A 25,456-nucleotide genomic window follows, 5' to 3' on the forward strand; every position below is an offset into this window, starting at 1 on the left:
GAATGGTCAGGATGTATATATCACGGTGATCATCAGTATTTTAGCTATTTGGAAGCTCTAACCCGCGTGTCTCCTGGTTGGATGCTGACCGCAGGCCACGCCCCCTCCCCGGGTCTCTCGAGCCTCCGAGGCGGTGCGGCAGCATCGGGGGATGGAGGAGTGACACGACGGGACGGCAGCATGGATCCCAGTGAAGACAAACCGGGAAAACCGGTGGACATCTACCGGGACACGTGGGTCCGCTTCCTCGGTATGTAGAGTTTATTCCACGTCACCGCGCCGCAGTTTGTCTTCATTTCAAACCTCAAAGAAAAACATGGAAGCTCACCGGGAGCTAGCGCGCTGGTTAGCATTGCCGGCTAACCACTAAGTTTAAACGTCTATTTATAGAAACTCCGATGCGTTCAAGGACAGTTTGACACTGTAGGACATAATGGTGTCGTGGACCGGCTGGCAGCGGGGCTTTGTGTTTACACGCCGTAGTGTGATGTTGGCGTCGACGTCCCGGTTTAAACCCAGTCGGGAATAGAGTTGTTGTGCAAGTTGAGGCAGTGACTCACAACCAAAACGCCCATATCCTGGAAGCTGTAGGTACAAGTCAGTGTCACAGCATGCTGCCCTTCCTGTGTGTAACCGAACCCCCCCCTGCTGTGGGAGTCACCGTGTGAAGGGCATTCACACTGCAGCACCTCCTGTCAGTGTGTTCATAGCCTGCTGCAAGGAGGGTGACAATAGATGGACTCTTTAGGATTACATGTCCATGCTTTATTATTTAAATGCATTTTCTGCATTAGGAAGGAAAAGTGTAGGCGACACTTCAATTATAGCCGCAGGTTGAATCCAGGGGTCATGGAAATGTCTTTCTAGTATGATTCAGATTTTTCCCGAGAAGAAGAGATGTAGTGGAAATGAATGAATGCATGTCTCAACAAGCATTAGCAACAGAAGCCAACTTTTAAAAGACTGACTAAGATAGAAGGAGTCATGCTTTTTATTGCCTGTGCGCCACAATACATATTATTATTGTGATCATGTGGAACAGTACGGGTGAAGATATTAAGGGTCCGTCTACACGACAACGTTTTCAAGAAGAACTTTCGTTATCCTTCAGGTGTCTGTTTACACGACAACGGTCCTAGGAGCCACTGAAAACACAACTTTTTGAAAATGACTCCCACAGTGGTACTTTTTGAGTGTGCTCTGTCCACGGCGGTGGAGCTCAGCACTGTGGTTCACTGAGCGTGGTGTGGGCTACTGACCGGGTGGGTCTGGGACTTCAAACTGGATATTATTTAGCTAGGCTAGGGTTGAGCTGGCTTTCAAAATAAAAGCCTCCATTTTTTTCCAAAATAAAAAGTCCTTCTTTATTAAAATTACATTACAAATCTGAGTAATTGATGTTTAGCGATGAGCTGGATTAGAGGTTAGTTGGCTTTCAAAATAAAAGCCTCCCACATTTTTCAAAATAAAAGTCCTTTTTTGTTAAAACCTCCAAAATCTATATTTGATCAATCATTAAAGGGGCCAGAGGCCATGATGAGGCCGACCCCGACAGGCCGGAGTGCGAGGTCCCGATCGAGGCTGCTTGTCATTTGTTTTCCCAGAAAGAAGCAACCTTAAAACATCAAGAACCAAATATAATCCACCAGGATTAAAAAAAATCTCCTTCATTATCTCTGAAAAGCAGATCTTTGACACTTGGTGGACAGATTAGATGTGATGCTGATCCAAAGTTCATTTGCTAGATTTCATCTCCTGACTATTTGTGAAAGTATCTGAGCCTCGCACGAGGAAGCCTCTTGGGGATTAGGTCACACGCATATAAAATCTGCAAAAATGCAATCCCCTACAGTCAACGCTGAGGAGCAGCAAATGTATATTTCCCCATGATTTGTTTCATCCCCCTCATAAAAGCATAATCTGTGTGCTCGCAGCTTTAATCTCGTCCGTCTGTAGGATTAAGTCTACTGCTCTTGTTTTACCATTATTTAGCGAGTAAGTCGGGATTTATGACGTAGTCACTGTAAATGGGGGACGACATTTTGAAACAGACGCAATATTAAACAATACAAGTGTTTTCAGACATGATACTTTTTACATCGATCTATCAGCACAAACCTCAGTGTATTGTCCTTCGTTAGACAAGTGAAAATGCACCGTTTCCAAAAAGTGACATGTTTCCATGGCAACGTTTTGAAAATGATATCTGTTTACACGGAAACGGCAAAAAAGCACTGAAAAGGATGTAGTTGCATTGCCCCGTAGCGTTGCCCCGTAGCGTTGCCCCGTAGAGACGCCCCGTAGCGTTATCCCTTAGCGTTATCCGATAGCGTCGCCCTGTAGCGTTATCCCGTAGCGTTACCCTGTAGAGTCGCCCCGTAGCGTTATCTCATAGCGTTACCCCGTTGTGTCGCCCTGTAGCGTTATCCCGTAGAGACACCCTGTAGCGCTACCCTGTAGCGTTATCTCATAGCGTTACCCCGTTGTGTCGCCCCGTAGCGTTGCCCCGTAGTGTCACCCCGTAGCGTCACCCCGTAGCGTCACCCCGTAGCGTCACCCCGTAGCGTCACCCCATAGCGTCACCCCGTAGCGTCACCCCGTAGCGTCGCCCCGTAGCGTCGCCCCGTAGCGTCGCCCCGTAGCGTCGCCCCGTAGCGTCGCCCCGTAGCGTTACCCTGTAGAGTCGCCCCATAGCGTTACCCTGTAGCGCTATCCCGTAGCGTTATCTCATAACATTACCCCATTGTGTCGCCCCGTAGCGTTGCCCCGTAGCGTTGCCCCGTAGCGTTATCCCGTAGCGTTATCCCACAGCGTTACCCCGTAGCGTTACCCCGTATAGTCGCCCCATAGCGTTACCCTGTAGCGCTATCCCGTAGCGTTATCTCATAACATTACCCCATTGTGTCGCCCCGTAGCGTTGCCCTGTAGCGTCACCCTGTAGGGACGCCACGTAGCGTCGCCCCGTAGCGTCGCCCCGTAGCGTCGCCACGTAGCGTCGCCCCGTATCGTCGCCCCGTAGCATCGCCCCGTAGCGTCGCCCTGTGGGGTCGCTCTTTGTAATGAATGTAAAATACACTTTCATGGAATATTATGAGTGTTACAAACTAAATATATATCAAATATTTCAAATTAAACAGTTTTGCATCTCAACAGCTTCATTACCATAAAGTGTGAAACAGGAAGTGAGACATAGAATGAAAAAAAAAAAAAAAGTACTTGTGAGACCAATCGTGTGTAACTTGTGGTCGAGGTTCTATTCCCACCAGAAATAAATCATTGATCAGCATTTTATAGAATTCTGAAGAATTTGTGATTGAAGCAATATTCATTAAAAAAAGATGTATCTCTAATATACAATACTGCAGTACTGCTGCTGTGGGATTTAACCAGCATTGGGTCAGAGTCAATCAGTCAATCAATCTTTATCTGTAGAACACTTTTCATACACATTTCATTTCTTTTCTCTGCTGAATGTCAACAGAAGATATCAGAGTGTCTCTTTGTTCTTCAGCACATCTGGTTCAAATGCAGCCGTTTATTTGGTTCACATGTTTTACGGCTCGGAAAAATCTGAAAAATGCATTGCAGGAAAAGAATTGAGACATTCTGCTTTCAAGGACCACAAGTTTGGAGTTACAAGGATCTTTTTTATAAAATTTAAATATAAAAAGGTTTTTCTAGGCAAATCCACAGTCGCCTTCCTTATGGGGAGTGTGTGTGGTGGCTCTGTGGGAAAATGCTGACTAATCGTTCTAACACACATTCACATCTTCATAAGTTGCTGAGCGTGGAGTTAAATAGTGGCTGTTTATACAAGAGCATGCTGTATTTTCTTATCAGTACTTGCATTACTGGAAGATCTTATCGACTCACTGAAGCTCAAAAACGTTGTTTGCTCGATACGTAACTGCGATAGTGTTTAATGCTTCATCTGTGATGCAGCTACTGTCAGCTAATACTGAGCTCGCTCTGGATAACAGCCAACAATGTAATGTCATTTTATTCTAGCGTGGAAAATAATAACATAAAGCAATATGTGTGATATTAGAGACAGTGGAAGGCTGCTGAATCTTTTCTTCAAGCAGACAGCGAGTTATATAACCCTACTGATGTCTATATGAATACTTAATGTGTTTGACATCATGTCAGTCTGCTCAGAAGCGAGCTGCTTTAGACGTAGTGGTGAAGATAATGGATCATTTACCACGTTTACGACCTGTATGTCTGCAGTCGTCACACAAACTCAAATATTTTCCTATTTTTTCTGGAGTTTTCGTCCGTCTTCGTGTAAAAAGATGAGCTATACATCAAGGACATAGTGCACAGAAAAACATACATTTACTGCTAATATAGGCGCCGTTTATTCTTGTGTTTTCATTTCAGAGATAAAACTTGTAATCATTCACTCCTGAATCCTGTTTTTCAGCGTCTTTTGAAAGAAGGTGAGTTTTATGTGTTTAACTGAATTTAAAATATTAAAATTCGAGCTAAAAGCTGAATTAAGAGGATGCAGCTCTGTGCAGAACAGTTTTTAACTAAATGTGGACTAAATGAAATCCTACCTTTTTTGGGACAAATTGAGATTATTTTAGGGTTTTTTCTGCAGTGGACTTTGTCTTCACAGTTCAGCTCTGAACTCCTTTAATTTCCTTTGATTTTATTTTTAACTTCCAAATCAAAATCACTAATTCACAACAACCAAATATAATTCACCAAACAAACGGAATAAGTTCACCAGTGTCCAGTCTCTGTGTCTGTCTGCCCCAGTCTCTCTGTCTGCCCCTGGCCCAGTCTCTGTCTTTCTGCCCCTGTCTCTGTGTCTTTCTGCCCCTGCCCCTGTCTATCTGCCCCAGTCTCTCTGTCTGCCCCTGTCTCTGTGTCTTTCTGCCCCTGTCTCTGTCTGTCTGCCCCAGTCTCTGTGTCTTTCTGCCCCAGTCTCTCTGTCTATCTGCCCCAGTCTCTGTGTCTTTCTGCCCCTGTCTCTGTCTATCTGCCCCAGTCTTTGTCTGTCTACCCCTGTCTCTGTCTGTCTGCCCCTGTGTGTCTCACGTCATGTTTCCAGTTAACCAATGTTCTTGTCCCTCTGTGTGGACCAGTCATTCTGTCCTCCCTTCCCCTGTCTATTTAAACCGTCTCCCTCTGTCCCTCCTGTTTCCTCGTGTTCCCTGGACTTTTCTACAATAAACCTCATTTTGTGGAACTCTGCGCTTGGATCCGTCCGTTCAGTTATTTAAGCAGACTTGTGGGGGACCCAGAGCACCTGGAGAAAAACCCACATGAATAACTTCTAATGGATTAATGGTTTCTGAAGAGTCTGATCTGGACGTCTTCTCCACGGTAGGTAGTAGAAAGGACCGGTCCCACAGCAACCTCCTCCTCTTCTGGTTCCTCCTCTAAGGTCTCGTTGGTCTCCTCATCCTCCACAGTGATGTACTGACTGTGGAGGGACTCCTTTCTCTCCAGCACAGTACACAGAATTGTGTATTTGAAGCTGGCAAAGGTGCAGACACATTATTTCACACGCCTCGTTCTTAATTCTTTGCTGAATCTCAGCGTCACATCAGTAAGATAAGGACGGACAGCAGATCCAGACGTGTCCTCACTGCTTGACTCTGACCGACGATGTCACTCAGAACATGTGTGTCATCTAATGAAACGTGGTCGGGCCAGTCGGGACAGCATGGACAGGTTATGACCCGAGACTGAACTTTCAGTTCAACTTTGGGAGCCGTTTTTAGAATCCGTTGTCGTGTCGGACGAAACGAAACAAAATGTGTCACTGGAATACCCAAAGAACATGCAAACCCCGTACAGACCATCTCTGGCCGTGAAACAAACCAGGGTTATTGTACTGTTGTAGTACCCAAATGAAATACCACAGGAAGTACACACAGTCTGGATCTGGCCTGGAATTAAACCCTGATTACTTTTTTTGCAAGGTGGCAATGCAAACCAACGTACCTTAAAAAAACCAAAGCACAGAGAAAATCAAACAAACAACCGCAAAGAAAGGCCTGAAATGAAACCGCGGTCGCCTTCCTGTGCTGTGACGGTACCAACCACTGCACCACCATCACGCCACAGTTGTTATTAAATGAGCTGATAGCAGTTATTATAGGTAAAAATGTGTTTTGAAGTACTTTGCGGTGGTTTAACTCTGAGACTGTGTCAGTTTGACTCGGGATGCTGGACTATCATCAGGGTACTACATCGCCACCCCAAACCTCGTGGGAGTGAGATCACTGGAGCTTTTCGACAAACAAGAACCATTGACCGTTCTGTCATCCATGAGATAAATACGAGCGTTAGTAATCAGAAGTAATCTTTCCAGCGCAGCCACTAAACAATTAAAACTGATTTGCGTGTTTACTACATGGACGATAGAAAACCCAGTGGAAAGCTGATCTGACTCCTATCATGTAAACGCCTCAGTCTGATGGACATGTGACTTATATTGAAAAGAAAAAAAGACAACTTATACTTGGATGTGACTTAGAATTGGAAAATACTCTAGTTACTGTTGACTTCTTAATTTAAATTTAAAGTAGTAATGATGGATTAAAGCCACAATGTCATTTATAGCATACTGGAAAACCTGCAAGTATAAAAGTTTACTGTTTAACACAAACATATCTGTTCTTATGTGTACTTGGAGTATTAATATGTCGGTGATCATCTTGAAGTTACACTGGTGGAGACGATACACCGAGTTTAAAAAGCTGCGTTTGCATCTCAGTGTTTCACCTCAGTGTCCATGATGGCGTCGCGCCGCGGCAGCAGGACGCCACTCCGCCACTCCGCCACGCTCGGATGCTTCTGTTGTCATTGAGGCGGAGATGTCGCTTCCTGTGACTGGAGTTAATCTCACCGCTGAAGTACTTTCACGGTGGCACATGGATCAGGTGACCTTCTTAACAGATGAAGGACACTGGACCCGTTCCACCCCGGCGGAATGGATGTCGGCTAATTATTTAAACGTTGCTTTGCATTGGCAGAATGATGACGCGGCACCTTCAGGTCTCTGGATGTTCAGTTTTTCTGCACCTGCAGGAGATGATATGTGAAATCTTTGGAAATACCCAGTTTACTCCAATAAACAGTTTTAACTGACGTGAATACAAGACGGGCTTTTGTTTGTCCTGGAAATAAGTCTAAAAAAGTCAAGTGGAAAGAGGAACACGTTGAGTCACAGATCTTGTACCAATGTAGATACAGGCGGAGGACAATGGGAAGTACATACTGAACTACATGTAACGAGGAAACGTCTAAGATTTGTGATAAACTTTTTAAAACTGTTTTTATGTGTTTGTTCGTCAGTATTTTCTTACATTCAGACCAAAACAGTCATCGTTTGCCTGGTTTTCATTTCGCTACGCTATGGTTGTCCATGATTGGAACTTCGATGTAGATCGGATCAGATAAAAGATCCCAAAAAACGTTTTCCATACCTTCGCCACTGACGCTGGAGGAAACGTGGAGATTTAGTGTTGAAAACATAACCAAGTACATGTAAAGTGGTTGTTCATTAGTAGATTTAGATCCTGTTTAAACAACAAGGTTTTCCTGAGAAAACACAATCAAAATACTTGGAGCCACTGAAAATTCCACTTTTTTGAAAAAGGTTCTCAAGGTGGAACTTTTTGAAAATGCTCCGGCTCCTGTTTGTATGGAAACGGGAAAAAATCCAACTTTTCTGAAACGATGCAGTGGCACATGCGTGCCACGGTCCAAGTAAATAGTTCTTCTGTACATACTCGGTAGATGGGCAACAACACCGGGTGAAACTTGGTAGTTTTATTTTGACAGTCACTGTAACAACAATCCAAGTTGGTGGTCTGTGTTCTCCTGATGTTAATGTTTAAAGCTCGTTGTTCTCTGCTGCATGTGTGCGTGAGCTCATTAAAGAAACATCCAACAGCACCAACTTGTGGCCCAACATGCTAACTAAGTTTTATAATGTACGATATTAGTTATTATTTCATGCAAAACCTCCACTTACCACATATTTATGTGCATAATGTCCGTGTATTGCTTTATACGCCACGCTGTTGTTTTAATTTGTTTTAATTTTCCTGTTAAATTCCTTTACTGTTAAAAACCTCCAGTGCCCAGTTCTTTAATATCCATACCTGCTGCTGTAAAATATTTCTGCACACTTACTTCTACATACTTAAGTCACAGCTTTATTGTGTATTGTTAAAATGTTTTAGAATAGTGTTAATCTTTTTCTGTACAGTATATTGTATATTATTTGTTTTGCAGCGGTAAAAAGTAAATTTCTACAATGTGGGAACAAAGTATGTAATTTATAATAAGTAAAATAAAAATAAAAGTAATAATAAAATATAACATTTTATGAACTAAAAGTAATAAAGTGAAATACAAGTAAAAAAAATCTAATTAAATAATGTACGTAAAATTAAATTAAAGTAATCATAAAATCAAATAAAGTCTCTAATTAGTAATAAAGTATCTAAACTAACATAGTTTTCAGTGTTTCTGCCGTTTCCGTATAAACGGACATCATTTTCAAACTGTTGCCGTCTGAATGACAAACTTTTCTGAAAGGAAAACAAAAGGATGCGTCTTCACCTGAAACACCTGAAACACCTGAATCACCTGAAACACCTGAAACACCTGAATCACCTGAAACACCTGAAACACCTGAAACACCTGAAACACCTGAAACACCTGAAACACCTGAATCACCTGAAACACCTGGTGAACATGAAGCCTTAGAAAACCTGCGCAGGACCAGAGGGTCATTTTCTCGCTGTGGGTCTGAGCGTCCCCCGAGTCGGATTATGTATGATATATATGATTCTTGTGCATTTAAAGGTCGCTGACGATGTTTTCCTCTCCGTGTTCCAACAGGCTATGCTAATGAGGTGGGGGAGGCTTTTCGTGCGCTGGTGCCGGTGAGCGCGGTGTGGGGCAGCTACGCCGTGGCGACTGTCTACGTCACCGCCGACGCTGTGGACAAAGGCAAGAAAGCAGCTTTGGTGAGATTTTCACATCTGTTGTTTCACTACATCTGCTTTGATTTGACTTTTCACCCAGAAATGACTGGCGATCTTGTGTTCTGATCCGTGTTCCTCCAGGCACACGGGGACAACCCCGGGAGGACGACCCGGGTGGCGGCGGCCGTCGTCGACACGTTTGTGTGGCAGGCGCTCGCCTCTGTGATCATCCCCGGCTTCACCATCAACCGCGTGTGTGCCGCCTCGTTGTACGCGCTCCGCAAGACCACCAGGTGGCCCCTGCCCGTCCGCAAGTGGACCACCACAGCCATCGGCCTCTCCACAATCCCCTTCATCATCACTCCCATCGACAGGTCTGGACCGGCGGCTGGACTCACATGTGCTGCTTTTTCTCTGAGAACGTTGTGACACTGCTGGAATGGTTCATCCATGGTTCATCCATGGTTCATTCTTTGTTCATCCATGGTTCATTCATGGTTCAACCATGGTTCATCCATGGTTCATCCTTTGTTCATCCATGGTTCATCCATGGTTCATCCTTTGTTCATCCATGGTTCATCCATGGTTCATCCATGGTTCATCCATGGTTCATCCATGGTTCATTCATGGTTCATCCATGGTTCATCCTTTTCTAACACCCCAACAAATGGGGTGTTAGAAATGGAAATGTCGTCAGCTTAAACATGAAATCAGCCAAAAAGACGTCTGCTACAGGCATCGTAAACACTGAAATTCATTGTGAACCACGCACACGCGCACACACACACACACACACACACGCACACACACACACACACACACACACACACCACCATATTTCTAACAGGAAATCAGGATCAGCTGTTGGGTTGTAGTCAATTAAAAGCGTCACTCTGTGTTAGTTCAATATTTTCAATTTAAAAGTCTGTTTTTACAACAAAGACTCCTCTCCACTAAAAATACATTCAGGTCCGAAAATTTGTGCTTCGTCACGTATATAATAGTTTTAGCCTCAAATTACCGTAAGTTCTGGACTATACGTTTCACTTGTCGAAGAAGATTGGCTGGTCAGGTGACCGAGGCCCCACCAAACAGTGAACATTTTGCTTGGAGCCACTGATTGATAAGGCAACTTTTTGAAAATGGTGGCACTCATAAATAGATAAATAAAATGCTTTGACTTTGTCTCAGTGTAAAAGTCACCGTATTCTCTGGCGACTTATAGTTCAGACAATACGGTACAAGGTACAAGCGTTGATGTGAAATCAACATTTCTTCCACTCTCTTTGTACTTTGCAGGTCCGTGGACTTCCTGCTGGATTCGAGCCTTCGAAAGATTTACAACGAGGAGGAGGAGAAGCAGGAATAAGAATTGCTTTCATGGAGTCCGTGCAGACCTGTGCTGGTTATCCAAACCATGTGTAAGGAAGAGTACACAGTCCGATGTTCCAGTTATAAAATGCGTTTTAATGCACAGCCATGAAACGTAGAACGTAGCCTCAGTTGTGAAAAGTGAAGTCCTGCTGTGTGTGAAGCCTCCCGCCACAGGGGGCGCTGAATCTTATCTCAGGGTAACCCGGGGCTTTAATACCAGAAACTGTTTAGATGGGAATTTAACAGTTTAGAAACTAAAAGAATGGTCCACTTGTTGCTGTCAGTTTTTTTTCTTCTTCTTGTGGCCAAATAGTAAAACAGTTCCACACTTGCTTTAGGTCCCTGGAATGTAAATTCTCACTCAAATCCACCCAAACCTTCCTGTCGGCACGTCTCACACCAAATTTTTGTTTAAATGCTGGACTTCGTTATCTTTAAAGATATTATGAAAAGCTGTAGGAATCTACACACAAACTTGAAGTAATATCTTAGTCTTTATTCAGACAAACGGTTACCGTATTTCCCCTACTATTAGACCCACATTCGTCAAAATAGAGAAAATACTTCTACATTAAAACATACTGGCACATACATCTGTGGCCACTAGATGTCACTGCATGACAAAAGAATGCTGCGACAGTACCACAAAAAAACTATTACTGTAATTGAGTGAAGTTAAAAGTTGCCGAAAAGGAAAAGTTACATAGCAAGATTTCCTAATAATAATAAAATGTGTGTGCAGAAAGAGCTCAGAGTGTGAGACTTGAGAAAAACAGAGAAACTGTTACCGAAGGCTGATCCTGGGATAAAAACACAACATCTCTACATGAATATAAAAATAACATTTTTTTTCTCATTTACAGTTTTTTGTGACTTATAGTCCAGGAAAGACGGTAAACTTTTAATTTTGCACAAAAACTTATTTGCAATAAAACATTTTGATTCAGTAACACCTACAATAAATTGTATTCTAAAAATACATGTTTTAATACAATAATTATTAGTTTTATCTTCCACTTCTTCCTACACAGAAACAGTAACACATCCCATGTATTACTGCCAAACTCGATTTGCGCCTCCGATACTGAATCTCATGCTAAACTATGCAAGGGAACAAACTAAGTAATGTGTACGTACTTTAGCTGAGCCAGTAGCAGGGAGTAGTTTTTCTTTATCACTGTAAAGAACTCAGATATACAAGTATTGTTAAACTGAGTTAAAAAAGGGAACTCTAATAGAAAATGTAGCGTCGTTTGTCGCTGAGTCGTCATTTTAAGACGACCGGGAACTTTTTTGGGAACTTTTTTTTGGAAAGAGTTTAGCAATAAGCTTTTGTTAAAGGTCCAGTATGTCATATTTTCAAAAATGTTTCATCTAATAAGACGTGTCTGTGTTTTTGCTCGAAGCATTACGGAAACTGGATCTCGAAGCCAAAAACAATCATGATGTCATTCGATTGGTGTACAGGCGCTAAAGTTAGCATGCTAACCGCTTAGCTCCGGTCGTGTCGTCGAGGTTCAGTGCAGTAAAATCGAATATTAAACACAATAGATACGAGAGCTGTTAGTTTCTGCAAAATAAAGTAAAAAAAATAAACCTCAAAATGTGACATACTAATGAAACTTACTCACTACTGCCACCTAATGCACAAAAGTGGCTTTGCTGGAATTCTGCGCCATTAAAGTTGCTTCTTTTTGTAAACTTTGGGAAATCTTTAACTTTCTGGTAGAATTTAGTTCAATGGGTTTTCGGTGTGATCTTAAATGCATGTGATCGTACACATTCTTTACCTCATTGAGAGAGTTTTAGTTTTAATGGGTCGGAGCCACAAACTCTACCTGCTTGTGATTAAACCTGGAAATGTTTCCCTTGTCAGAGTTATACCTGTGCCTCCCTTGTAAAAGAACAAAAGTCTATATTCATATTCATCTTAATGTTTCACATTTTACACACAACTTCACTGTTTTCCTGTTTACCTTTGTTTGATGACTGCTGTTGGAAATCGGGTCTTTCAGCCTTTAATTTCATTTACTGACGAATGAAATGTGAAAGTTCCAACATCCGGATGTTCTGAGCTCCTGAAACTGTCGTGAAATAAATTATATGCTGACAAAAATGTGTCTTTTTTTTTTTTTTTTTTTCACAGCTTCAATGGATGTAGTTTTGTTCTGGAAATGACTCAACCGGGGGTGTCAAACACATTTTAGTTCAGGGGTGTCAAACACATTTTAGTTCAGGGGTCCCATGCAGCCCAACTTCCTCTGGAGCAGGATGGACAGATGAAATAATGGCAGAATGACCTTTCAGTTTAAAATGGATTGTTTTTCTCTGTTGAGACGAAGAATTTATGTGATGAAAACTGCTATATTTTTATAAAAAACAAACAATTACAACCATAAATTACCACAATCTCAATATAAAGCTAATTTTAATGAAACCTTTAGAGCAAAATACAATGAAATGTCCAAAACAAACTCCTCCTGGGACAGTTTTGGTCCACAAGCCTTATGTTTGACACCCCCGGCCAAAATACCTGGAATATTCTGCACCACTTTCAGTAGATTCCTTCAGTCGAGATGCCTTTACAATGTGCACATGGCTGAGCTGGGCAATGGGTTTGTTTTTGTCTGTTTATTTATTTATTGGTTTGTATGTATGTATGTATGTATGTATGTATGTATGTAGAAAGATCAGACTGTTTTTGGTCATAATGTGGTTTTAATCCCATTGATGTCAACCCACCGCCAAAATATTCAGTTTTCAATTTCCTATCGTGTGATAGGCCACATGATGCAGTGATGTCATTACCCCGGTTCACGGTTGGGGTCAAAGGTCATGGAGTGCATTTTCGTCACAGCGCAGTCAGGATAGGGGATTGAAAAGTTAGTAAAACACATACATACAAACCGATGAATAAATAAATACACACAGACAGGCGACGGTAATAAATATGTTAAAATGGTACCTGAAAATAAAGCAACTTCACTTGGACTCGACAGAACCTCCGACTTGACTTCCCCGAGAAAAAAATGACTTGAGACCTGCAAGTTGAGCAAAAAGCACTGAAGCGTTGAGTTTCGAGAAGGTCACATCAAGGTCACTGTAAAGGTTCGAATGCATTCTGGGTTCATCCTAAAGCCAAACGTTTGTGTGTATCATTACTTCCAGGATCAATCAAGCCACGTTAAACACTTTCCAAAGTCCTTAAATCAAGTGAAGACGTGGCCTGGGGTTAGGCCCCGCCCCCTGAAGTCTTTATAGTGGTATTCTTGTTTGTACAACTCTGATAAGTTTCAAACTAAGTGGGACTCATTCTTCAACTCTACAATCACTACCTCCTGATCTATAACATCTAAATCCAAAGGCGGGAGCAGCCAATGGGACGGAGCCACTGAAGGCGGGAGCAGCCAATGGGACGGAGCCACTGAAGGCGGGAGCAGCCAATGGGACGGAGGCACTGAAGGCGGGAGCAGCCAATGGAAGGGAGGCACTGAAGGCGGGAGCAGCCAATGGGAGGGAGGCACTAGGGGGGAGAAGCCAATGGGAGGAAAGCACTGGGGGGGAGCAGCCAATGGGAGGGAGGCACTAGGGGGGAGCAGCCAATGGGAGGGAGGCACTCGGAGGGAGCAGCCAATGGGAGGGAGGCACTAGGGGGGAGCAGCCAATGGGAGGGAGGCACTGAAGGCGGGAGCAGCCAATGGGAGGGAGGCACTAGGAGGGAGCAGCCAATGTGAGGGAGGCACTAAGAGGGAGCAGCCAATGGGAGGGAGGCACTAGGGGGGAGCAGCCAATGGGAGGGAGGCACTGAAGACGGGAGCAGCCAATGGGAGGGAGGCACTAGGGGGGAGCAGCCAATGGGAGGGAGGCACTCGGAGGGAGCAGCCAATGGGAGGGAGGCACTAGGCGGGAGCAGCCAATGGGACGGAGGCACTGAAGGCGGGAGCAGCCAATGGGAGGGAGGCACTCGGAGGGAAACCACAGGCTGCTGTTTGTCTTGATTGAGGTGGAGATCACAGCTGAAGCCACTTCTCCAGATGAAGCATAAAGAAAGCGAAGGGAAGCAGCAGCAGGTGGAAACAGCCATGTTTGCTCCTTACCTTCTGGTTTTTGCCTTTTTGGCCACGTGCAGTGGTCAGTCAGGTAGGAGCGGGAAAGTCCACCTCTAAACCAAGTTGTATTTCTCAACCTGCTCCGGTTTCTTTTAATAGTTTCTGTGTGTCAGCCTCCGCAGGCCTTTCTCGCTTCCTCCAGGACCCCTGGGCAGATATAGCCGACGATTCACAGTCGTACGACGACGCCACCGTGTGGCCTGACGGGTCACCCGGGGTCACCGGGGCGGTTCAGAGCACGACGCAGCCGCCCGGCACCAGGACACGAGGTGAGTTCACGTCACGATTAACAACCAGATTCACGCCTGCAAACTGCTTGAAGTCTTAATACCAGAGTCTCCTGTTTTCACCCCCCCTCCCCCTCCCCCCCTATCAGACCCTAATGAGGCGGTGGGGGAGTCGGCGGTGTGGAAAATTGCCCTGGTCGTGGCCGTGCTGCTGGTGTCTGCAGTGGCATCGCTGAGCATGGCCTATTACCTGTGTTTCTGGAGGGGAGGCCGCTTTTACTACCGGCCTCAGAAGGAGGGCGACGCCTGAAACTCAATAAAGTCAACTTGACAGGAAAACGTGACGTGGCTTCATTCAACAAAGTTAAAGTTCTCCTGTCCTCCAGATGTTCTCCTCCTCCTCTTGTTCTCCACCTCTTCCTGTTCACCTCCTGGTCCTCCAGATGTTCTCCTCCTCCTCCTCCTGTTCACCTCCACCTCTTCCTGTTCACCTCCTCCTCCTCTCCTCCTGGTCTGGTCGCTCCAGAAACCTTCAGTATTCTAAGTTTCTAGCTCCTCCTTGATTTTCCTCATTTGAATATTGGATCATAGGAGCTACATTCAGAATCTGCTGTGTCTGTGTGAGCTGGACTGGCTCCGCCCACACATGCCCATCTTGGGAAGAGGAGGAAGTACTTCCTCTCGTGGTGCCATGTGCCAGAGCAGAGCTGCCTCATTGTGGGAGGAGTCAAAGGGAGGGCCTACCTTGATTGGGATTGGCTAAACCCCCGATGACACTATATAGGGTTTGATTTCTGATTGGCTGGTTGGAGCAACACACTTTTTAAAACCTGAAACAAGCCAGGGACAGAGAGGACAGACTGTCTTCACTTCTGGGACGTCAGTCCAGGTGTGGGGACGAGTAGTACTGCTGGAGAACCTTTAGGAAGTTGATTTTGCTTAAAGGTTATGATTTAAAAGTATCAATAGATTTAAAGAGGATAGTTTGAGTTGTTAAACAATGTGGAAAAAGTTGAGCTTTTTTTTTTTTTTCCATTGTTTAATAACTACAGTGAATACTTTCAAAATGCTGGAGGAAGTTTTATAACTTCTGTAAAGTAATTGGGATTCCAGTTTACTTCCTTTTGGCTCCATCTCCTCACTTCTTCCTGTTTGAGGAATAAACTCGATTAATCCAGATTTTATTTAACCAGAGATTAAAAATAACAGATCGAGATGTTTTACAATGATGACCAAGAGTCGGCAGCACACATCACACGGACGTAACGGTACACAGTAGATAAAATACAGATTACTGGAGAGAAAATATTCTAACGACTCCCAAAAATAACTTTCTACATTATAGTACTGCTGCGTAAGAAGCTTTTCCTGCCAGTTTTGCTTTTCAACCCAGTTTTTAGTGATAAAATCTATTTAGTCGTCTCTTTATTTGAGGAACACAAAAATAAAATAAACACTTTTTACAAAGTACATTTTAAATCAGACTGTTGGGGGTTACTGCAGTATTTTCTCTAAAGCAGGAGGGTTATTATTATACGAGCTACTTCTAAAATAGAATAAACAGACTTTATTCATCCTTTACAGGAAACCTGCCCGGAAACGGAATTGTGCTCTTGTGAGGACTGCAGGTCTCAAAGTGTCCACTAGAGGTCGCAAATGACTTTGTTTTGTTCAAACTAGAACTGTGAATCATGTAAAAAGCACATTTATAAGTGGTGATATTAAAATATAGAAATAAGTAAATCATGCATTTTCTTAAGATTCATATAGAAACACTGGAATGACGTCAGGCCAGGTTGTCATATCCACTCTACATACTCGTATTTTATCATTTTTTGTATTGTAGAAGCTTTTAAATATTTAAGTTTTTATGTCTCAAAACAAAAAAAATCCCTTGTTTCCTGTGACTCAATTAAAGCTGGATTTAAAGTATAAAACATAAATTTATTTAAATAAAATGAAATCATTAAAATAAAATTATTGTAATTTCATTAGATAATAAACACAATAGAATTTATAAAACATTGATAGGAAAAAAAATTCTGGTTCTGATCTATGTGACACTGTAACCCGACCTGTGCTTCGATAATGTGAATTAATTTTCACGTCTGACTACTTTTCAGAACCGTGACTCTCTTCTACTTCTTAAACCTAAATAATCTGGTAAATCCCCTCTGAAGCAGAAGTACTGTACTTTTCTTAAACTTCAAATATAATCTGAAAAGCTTTTTATTTGTTTCCTGTATTTTCCACCTGCTTCCAGGTGTGTTTGCTGACTCGGCTTCACGTTGCTGCCGGGGGGTCGGGGACGGGGGGGGGGGGGGGGGGGGGGGTGGGTCTGGCCTCCATGAGAATTCATCTCCATCTGAATTATGGCGTGAGAGCCGAGCCGCTAAGAGTAATGTTTTAATTCAGTGTCAAGCGAGCAGCTCGGATCAAACCCACAAACATTTATAAGTCCCCCTTGAGCAAGATCAGGTGGCATTAGGGGGCCCGAGGAGACAAAGAGCTGATGAATTGAATTAATCTCCCCCGCCGTGATGGATGGGCCTGTTGGCAGGGGGCTGCAGCGCCACGCCATTGTTCATCTGTCACTCCCGCCGCCGCCGCCGCCGCCGCCGCCGTGCTCCATGATTGGTGCTCCGCTGGTGAAGCCACAAGTGGCCCAAAGACCTCCTTTCTCCTCCTCACTCGCTTTCTTTTTTTTTTTCTTCCAGGGATTTCCCAGCCTTTCAATCTGCCCCCCTCCTCCACCCCTCCACCCCTCCACCCCTGTGACCCCCGCTCATCTCCACCCAGACAGATGCAGGAGAACCAGCCTCTGGTGAGGACGAGCGCTCAGCTCTCAGAACAGAACCTCTTTGGGCTTTTGTTCAGTCGCTGCAGGATTCAGACGCAATATTGTAGAACGAAGACTGACAACAAAACACTTTAACACACACACACACACACACACACACACACACACACACACACACACACACACACACACACACACACACACAGATCAAAATCTTCACATTTTAAAAACATATCAAAAGTGAATATATAAGCAATTATTCAAACGAGGAGTAGAAGATAATTGTGTGTGTGTGTGTGTGTGTGTGTGTGTGTGTGTGTGTGTGTGTGTGTGTGTGTGTGTGTGTGTGTGTGTGTGTGTGTGTTTCCACATTGTTTGCTGCAGTGTCATTATTCACTCTCTCATTCTCACTAAAGCTCATTTAAAGTCGCCATTAAAACCTCACATGTCCTCCAGGAGGAGGACTCCTCATTAACCTCATCAGAGACTCCTGCACAGGGAGGACATGCAAACTCCTCAAAGAATTCTCCTGGACCAGACCGGACCGGACCGGACAGGACCGGACCGGACCGGACAGGACCGGACCGGACACTTTCCCAATATGAGGTGTGTAGAAACCACAGATACACCAAAACACCAAACCCTCTGAGATGAGAAGAACCTGACTGACAGTAACTCCTGTTGATTAACAACCAAAACGACATGTTTTAAAATATAGAGTCACAAAATTCAAAGTACTCTTTAGTAAACTAAAAAGTTCAGATGGTAAAGAAATACAACAGGATTGAGAGAAACGTTCCGTTTGTTCGACGCGTCGTATAAAAACAAACTCGTTTCCTCGGATTCGTTTGTTTCTACAAAACAAAACTCAGTTTTTAACCATAAAATGAGTTTCTGAGTTTTCATGAAACTACAACCACAAGTACAACAAGTACTACAACATCTACACCTACAAAAACCACAACTATGACTACAACCACAAGTACAACAAGTACTACAACATCTACACCTACAAAAACAACAACTATGACTACAACTACAAGTACAACAAGTAGTACACTAACTACACACAACTACTACAACAACTGCAATGATTACCACAACACCAAATACAACTACAGCTACAACAACTACTACTACACACTACTACAACAACAATGACTACTTGTGACTACAACTAAAAACTTCTACAACTACACACTACTACAACCACAACGACTACACAGTTCAACAACAACTATGACTACACACACGACTACACACACGACTACACACACACACGACTACACACACAACTACACACACCGACTACATACACGACTACACACACCGACTACACACACGACTACACACACGACTACACACACGACTACACACACACAACTACACACACGACTACACACACGACTACATACACGACTACACACACGACTACACACACGACTACACACACACACGACTACACACACAACTACACACACCGACTACATACACGACTACACACACCGACTACACACACGACTACACACACGACTACACACACGACTACACACACACAACTACACACACGACTACATACACGACTACACACACGACTACACACACGACTACACACACACAACTACACACACGACTACACACACGACTACATACACGACTACACACACGACTACACACACGACTACACACACACCGACTACACACACACGACTACACACACGACTACACACACCGACTACACACACCGACTACACACACGACTACACACACGACTACACACACCGACTACACACAACGACTACACACACGACTACACACCGACTACACACACGACTACACACACCGACTACACACACGACTACACACACTGACTACACACACCGACTACACACACGACTACACACACACGACTACACACACACGACTACACACACCGACTACACACACCGACTACACACACCGACTACACACACCGACTACACACACACGACTACACACCCGACTACACACACCGACTACACACACGACTACACACACCGACTACACACACGACTACACACACCGACTACACACACGACTACACACACACGACTACACACACCGACTACACACACCGACTACACACACACGACTACACACACGACTACACACACCGACTACACACACCGACTACACACCCGACTACACACACCGACTACACACACGACTACACACACCGACTACACACACCGACTACACACACGACTACACACACCGACTACACACACGACTACACACACACGACTACACACACCGACTACACACACCGACTACACACACACGACTACACACACGACTACACACACCGACTACACACACCGACTACACACCCGACTACACACACCGACTACACACACGACTACACACACGACTACACCCACCGACTACACACACGACTACACACACGACTACACACACCGACTACACACACGACTACACACACGACTACACACACCGACTACACACACCACTTTGTACAGGAACATTCAGGCAAGTAGTTTTTGCAAAGCGTTGGTAAATACACACATACAAACCGAAAAATAATTGAAATCACATCGATGAAAACAGAAGCAGCTTCATTAGTGAAGCTAATTATACCCAGACAACTCTGTAATAATACTTTCAATTTTAGACAAAATACTACGATTTGGGCCCAAATGTAGTACCGGATAATAAGGTGATAACTTTTTAAATATAATAAAATGTAATTGAAAAGCATACGAGCTCTTTATATTTAAATCTAGATGTTTTGTGTTGTGAATCCGTCCAGTAGTTTCCACCAGCAGGGGACAAAAAATAAAGATAAAAATTCATAACTCACATGTTCAGTGGTGTTTTCCTTCATGTCGGGAGAAAATGTAAAGTTTAGAAGTTGACCTCCGTGTGTGTGTGTGTGTGTGTGTGTGTGTGTGTGTGTGTGTGTGGGGGGGGGGGGGGGGGGTCATTAGTCGCGGTCCTTCATCGTCGCTCCAGAGTTAAAAGAGCAGACAGAAGAGGAGCGTCTCCTTAAAACAACGTCAACCCCAGTGAACGGCCGCCATCATTAGTAACGGGCAATGAGCCGTGATTTTATTACAGTACAGAGGTGGTACACACACACACACACACACACACACACACACACACACACACACACACACACACACACACACACCGTTTTAAGGGCACGAACTGAAATGTTTAGCGTTCTCCGGTCGATTTATTGAGGTCAGCAGAAGGCCGCGTTTTAGAAAACACAACTGTGGAGAACCGGTGTGTGTGTGCGTGTGTGTGTGTGTGTGTGTGTGTGTGTGTGTGTGTGTGTGTGTGTGTGGGGGGGGGGGGGGGGGGGGGACTATGTCTGGATTGATTATCATGAATGAAAGGAGAAACTAAAGAAAATCCCGACACATCAACTCGAGCCACAGAAGACGTGCGGCGGTGCGACGAGCATTAAAGTAATAAATATCAGTTTGTGCCTCTGGAGGCTGGAAACGCAGCGCGAGACCAACCCCGCTGGATTAACACCAATCCCGCTGGATTAAGACGTTAGATTGATCTGATCAGAGCTCCTCCCTCTTGACGCTCTATAATTAGCTCCTTGTTGGAGTTTGTCAGCTTGTGATTTGTTTTCCTGTCGTCGATCTTCAAATGGAGCCAGAGCGCTGCGGCGGGAGGATGAAGTACGACTGATACTGAAAATACACCGAATGAAGTAACGAGGTTCAGGGAATTAAAATAAAAAAGTATTAGAATTCAGTTGTCGCCTGATTAGAATTGATTTTATAAGATCATTTAAAAGACGTGTTTCCAGGTGGAAACAGAAAAGTTTGGTCGCGTTTTGAGACAATGGAGCCACTGGAAACGCAACTTTTTGAAAATGGCTCCCAAGGTGGAACTTTTTGAATTTCCAAATGTGACGTTTACTCTTACCAAAGTTTGAGTACCTATTGAGTTTTCATGCAAACATGTTTTCAATGTCGTTCTGGTGCAAAATGTATCGTCCAGCATGAGATTCATCATCGGAACACTTTTCAAATCTTTTCTTAAGATCAGCAGCACAAGTTTAGTAAATGAAACCAACCGTCTAGAAGACTTTCCCATCGTGTATTCAGTGGCAGTAAGGAAATGCCTATTTTTTAGACAAACTTTTGTCATTTATTAAACAAAAAATGTATTAAGATTTAATCTAAAGGAATTATGATAAAAAATGTAAATAAAACTATTACCAATTCCACTGAAACACGTGTTTTACAACTAGGTGACCATAACTGTTTGTATCTTAAAACAATGAGGAGAGTCAGACTTTATTCTGTAACTGATCTCAGGAGCCAATCACATATTTATAATCTAGAGAAAGAGAGAAAGAGACTAATCTGGCACAGAACCATGAAGTCCCATTTGGCGACAGACCAAACGTTCATCAGGAGGAGGTGGCGAAATTATGAGAAAATCTGCATTAAACAATTATGAATGAGACGAGTCTTTGTTCTAAGTTTGGATGTTCTCCCTGCACGAGGTGCAACTTTTTGAAAATGCCTCATCTCTGTGGGAAAAGGGCGAAAACGCAACTTTTAAAAAACGCTCAGACTCCGTCTCGGTGTCCACAGTGGAAAACACAACTTTTAAAAAACGCTCAGACTCCGTCTCGGTGTCCACAGTGGAAAACACAACTTTTTAAAAAACGCTCAGACTCCGTCTCGGTGTCCACAGTGGAAAACACAACTTTTTAAAAAACGCTCAGACTCCGTCTCGGTGTCCACAGTGGAAAACGCAACTTTTAAAAAACGCTCAGACTCCGTCTCGGTGTCCACAGTGGAAAACACAACTTTTTAAAAAACACTCAGACTCCGTCTCGGTGTCCACAGTGGAAAACACAACTTTTTAAAAAATGCTCAGACTCCGTCTCGGTGTCCACAGTGGAAAACACAACTTTTTAAAAAACGCTCAGACTCCGTCTCGGTGTCCACAGTGGAAAACGCAACTTTTAAAAAACGCTCAGACTCCGTCTCGGTGTCCACAGTGGAAAACGCAACTTTTAAAAAACGCTCAGACTCCGTCTCGGTGTCCACAGTGGAAAACACAACTTTTTAAAAAACGCTCAGACTCCGTCTCGGTGTCCACAGTGGAAAACACAACTTTTTAAAAAACGCTCAGACTCTGTCTCGGTGTCCACAGTGGAAAACACAACTTTTTAAAAAACGCTCAGACTCCGTCTCGGTGTCCACAGTGGAAAACACAACTTTTTAAAAAACGCTCAGACTCCGTCTCGGTGTCCACAGTGGAAAACACAACTTTTCTGTAGCGTTGCTGCTGTGCAGGTACCACAGCGTAGTAACTAGTAGTTCTGCACATGCTCAGTAGAGCTTTAATAAGAACAAAGTTTCCTCCGTCGTGTCATGACTCCCAGTCCAGATTCTCCTGGGACTTTTATTTTGACAGTCACCGTAATAACAGTCCAACTTGGTAGTTTTATTTTGACAGTCACCCTAATAACAGTCCAACTTGTTAGTTTTATTTTGACAGTCACCGTAATAACAGTCCAACTTGGTAGTTTTATTTTGACAGTACACCTAATAACAGTCCAACTTGGTAGTTTTATTTTGACAGTCACCCTAATAACAGTCCAACTTGGTAGTTTTATTTTGACAGCAAAAAAAAAAAAACTAAAAAAACTGCTCAATTGCAAAAATAGAAGTAATTTTAAGTTATAAAATGTGTAGATATGAATGTTTTAGTTAATTACATTACTTAAATCTTTTCTCAATATCAAGTAAAAGTTTTTTACTGTAAAAAAAAAAAAGAAATACAGGTAAAAGTAGAAAATACTAAAGTTACTTTTTTAAATAATCTTTTGTAATAATTTCATTAACTTCTACTTTGAAATTACATTTTTACACTAATATTTCCGATTTTTTTTCAAATGGCACTTTGGGAAAAAAATATAAATATGAAACACGATTGTTTTTTCTCGATTAAAATAATTAAGTTGTTGGATGTAAACATGCAGATTTCCAAAGTTTGAATTTGAAATTTAGTTGAAGTTTTTAATTAAGATTTGTAATTCATTTTTGTGCAATGTTTGTATATATATATATATATATATGAGTCCGTTTGCACAAGCCGTAATTCATACACGTGTAATACAAATACAAATAAAAAGTGAGGTGAAATCCTCCCGGAGTGGCGAAGAGGATGTGGCCTGATGGAGGCGGTGTGCAGCGCCGGTGTGCAGCGCCGGTGTGCAGCGCCGGTGTGCAGCGCCGGTGTGCAGCGCCGGTGTGCAGCGCCGGTGTGCAGCGCCGGTGTGCAGCGCCGGTGTGCAGCGCCGGTGTGCAGCGCCGGTGTGCAGCGCCGGCCGGCTGGCAGCGCCGCCTCTTTGTGAAATGAATCAGGGGAACATGAAAAGTGAGCGCAGCTCGGGCGATGCATTATGTATGAGGAGGCTCCTGCTGAATCCTGCTCAGGTGCATCAGAGGGTGCAGCCAAGTGGAAATGCTGGCCGCTCACTTAAAGCGCACTATCTGTGGTAATCTCTCTACATGAAGGCGCCGCACGCCGCCATATTCCTCCACTCTCCGGGTGAAATATGCAACACGGCCTGGCCGACGCCACGGAGGAGGTTTAGCGGGGGTAAAAGGCCTCGTGCTCACCTGAGGGCTTCCTCCTGCCCCACGCGGCTCCAAACACGTCTGCAATGGAAAGGATGACCTGGAGTTTGTTTAGCGTCTTTACACTTGAGATCACTGATCACAGTGGCAGTGATAATCATCCTCGTCTGCAGACATTTGATAGCTCGACATAATTCTAAAATCAGATAGCGCGCTGCACGATATCCTCATCTCTCTGTTGTTGTGAGATAACATCTGATTTCCACCTCTTGAGTCATTTTACAGAGACGTCGTCTGCTAGTCGTGAAATCAATATGCTGCGGAAACGCCATTACAACAGTCCTCACTGAGAATCACACACACACACACACACACACACACACACACACACACACACACACACACACACACACACACACACACACACACACACACACACACACACACACACACACACACACACACACACACACACACACACACACACACACACACAGCAGTTGGAGGTGTGGTTTGATTGAGGGACGTGGACGAGCTTCGTACGATGGATCGTACTGAACTCCCGGAGCAGCGAGGACCTCGGTCTTTTAATAAAACAGGCCGACGGAACACGACTGTCATCAGGAGCAAAGTACAGAGTGTGGCTGGGAAAATATTATAATATGTGGGCGACACACTGGTTTGTAATTTTGCTTCTCAACAGGAACCTTCTGGGTTCCAGCAGGTCTGAACTGGACTTGTTGGGTTTTCATTTGTCCTCATTCAGTTCAGTCTTATTGATTTCATGACAGTCGAACTGTCTCACTGGTTTACAGCCAAACTCTCGGCAGCAGAAAGTCTCGGTGACCAGAGGCCAGTCGGGGCAGGACGGGTCAGGACGGGGCAGGACGGGGCAGGACGGGGCAGGACGGGGCAGGACTGGGCAGGACGGGGCAGGACGGGGCAGGACGGGGCAGGACTGGGCAGGACTGGGCAGGACGGGGCAGGACGGGGCAGGACAGGGCAGGACAGGGCAGAAAGCAATAAACTTCACATAAAAGTAATCCAGGTGGTAAAACACTTGATAGTTGACTGGGGACTGTCAGAGAACCTTCAGGAAGGTACAGAGGGAGACGAAAAATTACAGGAGGGAGGAAAAACTACAGGACATGGGACAAACTACAGGACATAGGACAAACTACAGGAGAGATGACAAATTACAGGAGAGAGGACAAACTACAGGAGGGACGACAAACTGTAGGAGAGAGGACAAATTACAGGAGAGAGGACAAACTACACGAGGGAGGACAAACTACAGGAGGGACGACAAACTGTAGAAGAGATGACAAATTACAGGAGAGAGGACAAACTACAGGAG

The 25,456-nt window shown here is 44.0% G+C and overlaps 2 protein-coding genes across 2 annotated transcripts; both read left to right on the top strand.

The window, feature by feature from the left end:
• The first annotated feature begins 116 nt into the window (after positions 1–116).
• mtfp1 (mitochondrial fission process 1) lies at positions 117–12,445 on the top strand. Its single transcript, XM_080476721.1, has 4 exons — positions 117–250; positions 8,875–9,002; positions 9,102–9,334; positions 10,260–12,445. Exons 1-4 carry the CDS (start codon positions 181–183, stop codon positions 10,327–10,329), a joined length of 501 nt encoding a protein of 166 aa, XP_080332847.1. The 5' UTR covers positions 117–180; the 3' UTR covers positions 10,330–12,445.
• Positions 12,446–14,368: 1,923 nt separating this feature from the next.
• LOC308118301 (uncharacterized protein) lies at positions 14,369–14,980 on the top strand (the record flags this gene model as incomplete). Its single annotated transcript, XM_080477651.1, has 3 exons — positions 14,369–14,474; positions 14,557–14,712; positions 14,820–14,980. The coding sequence occupies 3 exons, from the start codon at positions 14,369–14,371 to the stop codon at positions 14,978–14,980; spliced, it is 423 nt and encodes a 140-aa protein (XP_080333777.1).
• Between the last annotated feature and the right edge of the window lie 10,476 nt (positions 14,981–25,456).

This window comes from Lipophrys pholis, assembly GCF_963383615.2.
Source record: "Lipophrys pholis genome assembly, chromosome: 12".
NCBI classification, from domain to species: domain Eukaryota; kingdom Metazoa; phylum Chordata; class Actinopteri; order Blenniiformes; family Blenniidae; genus Lipophrys; species Lipophrys pholis.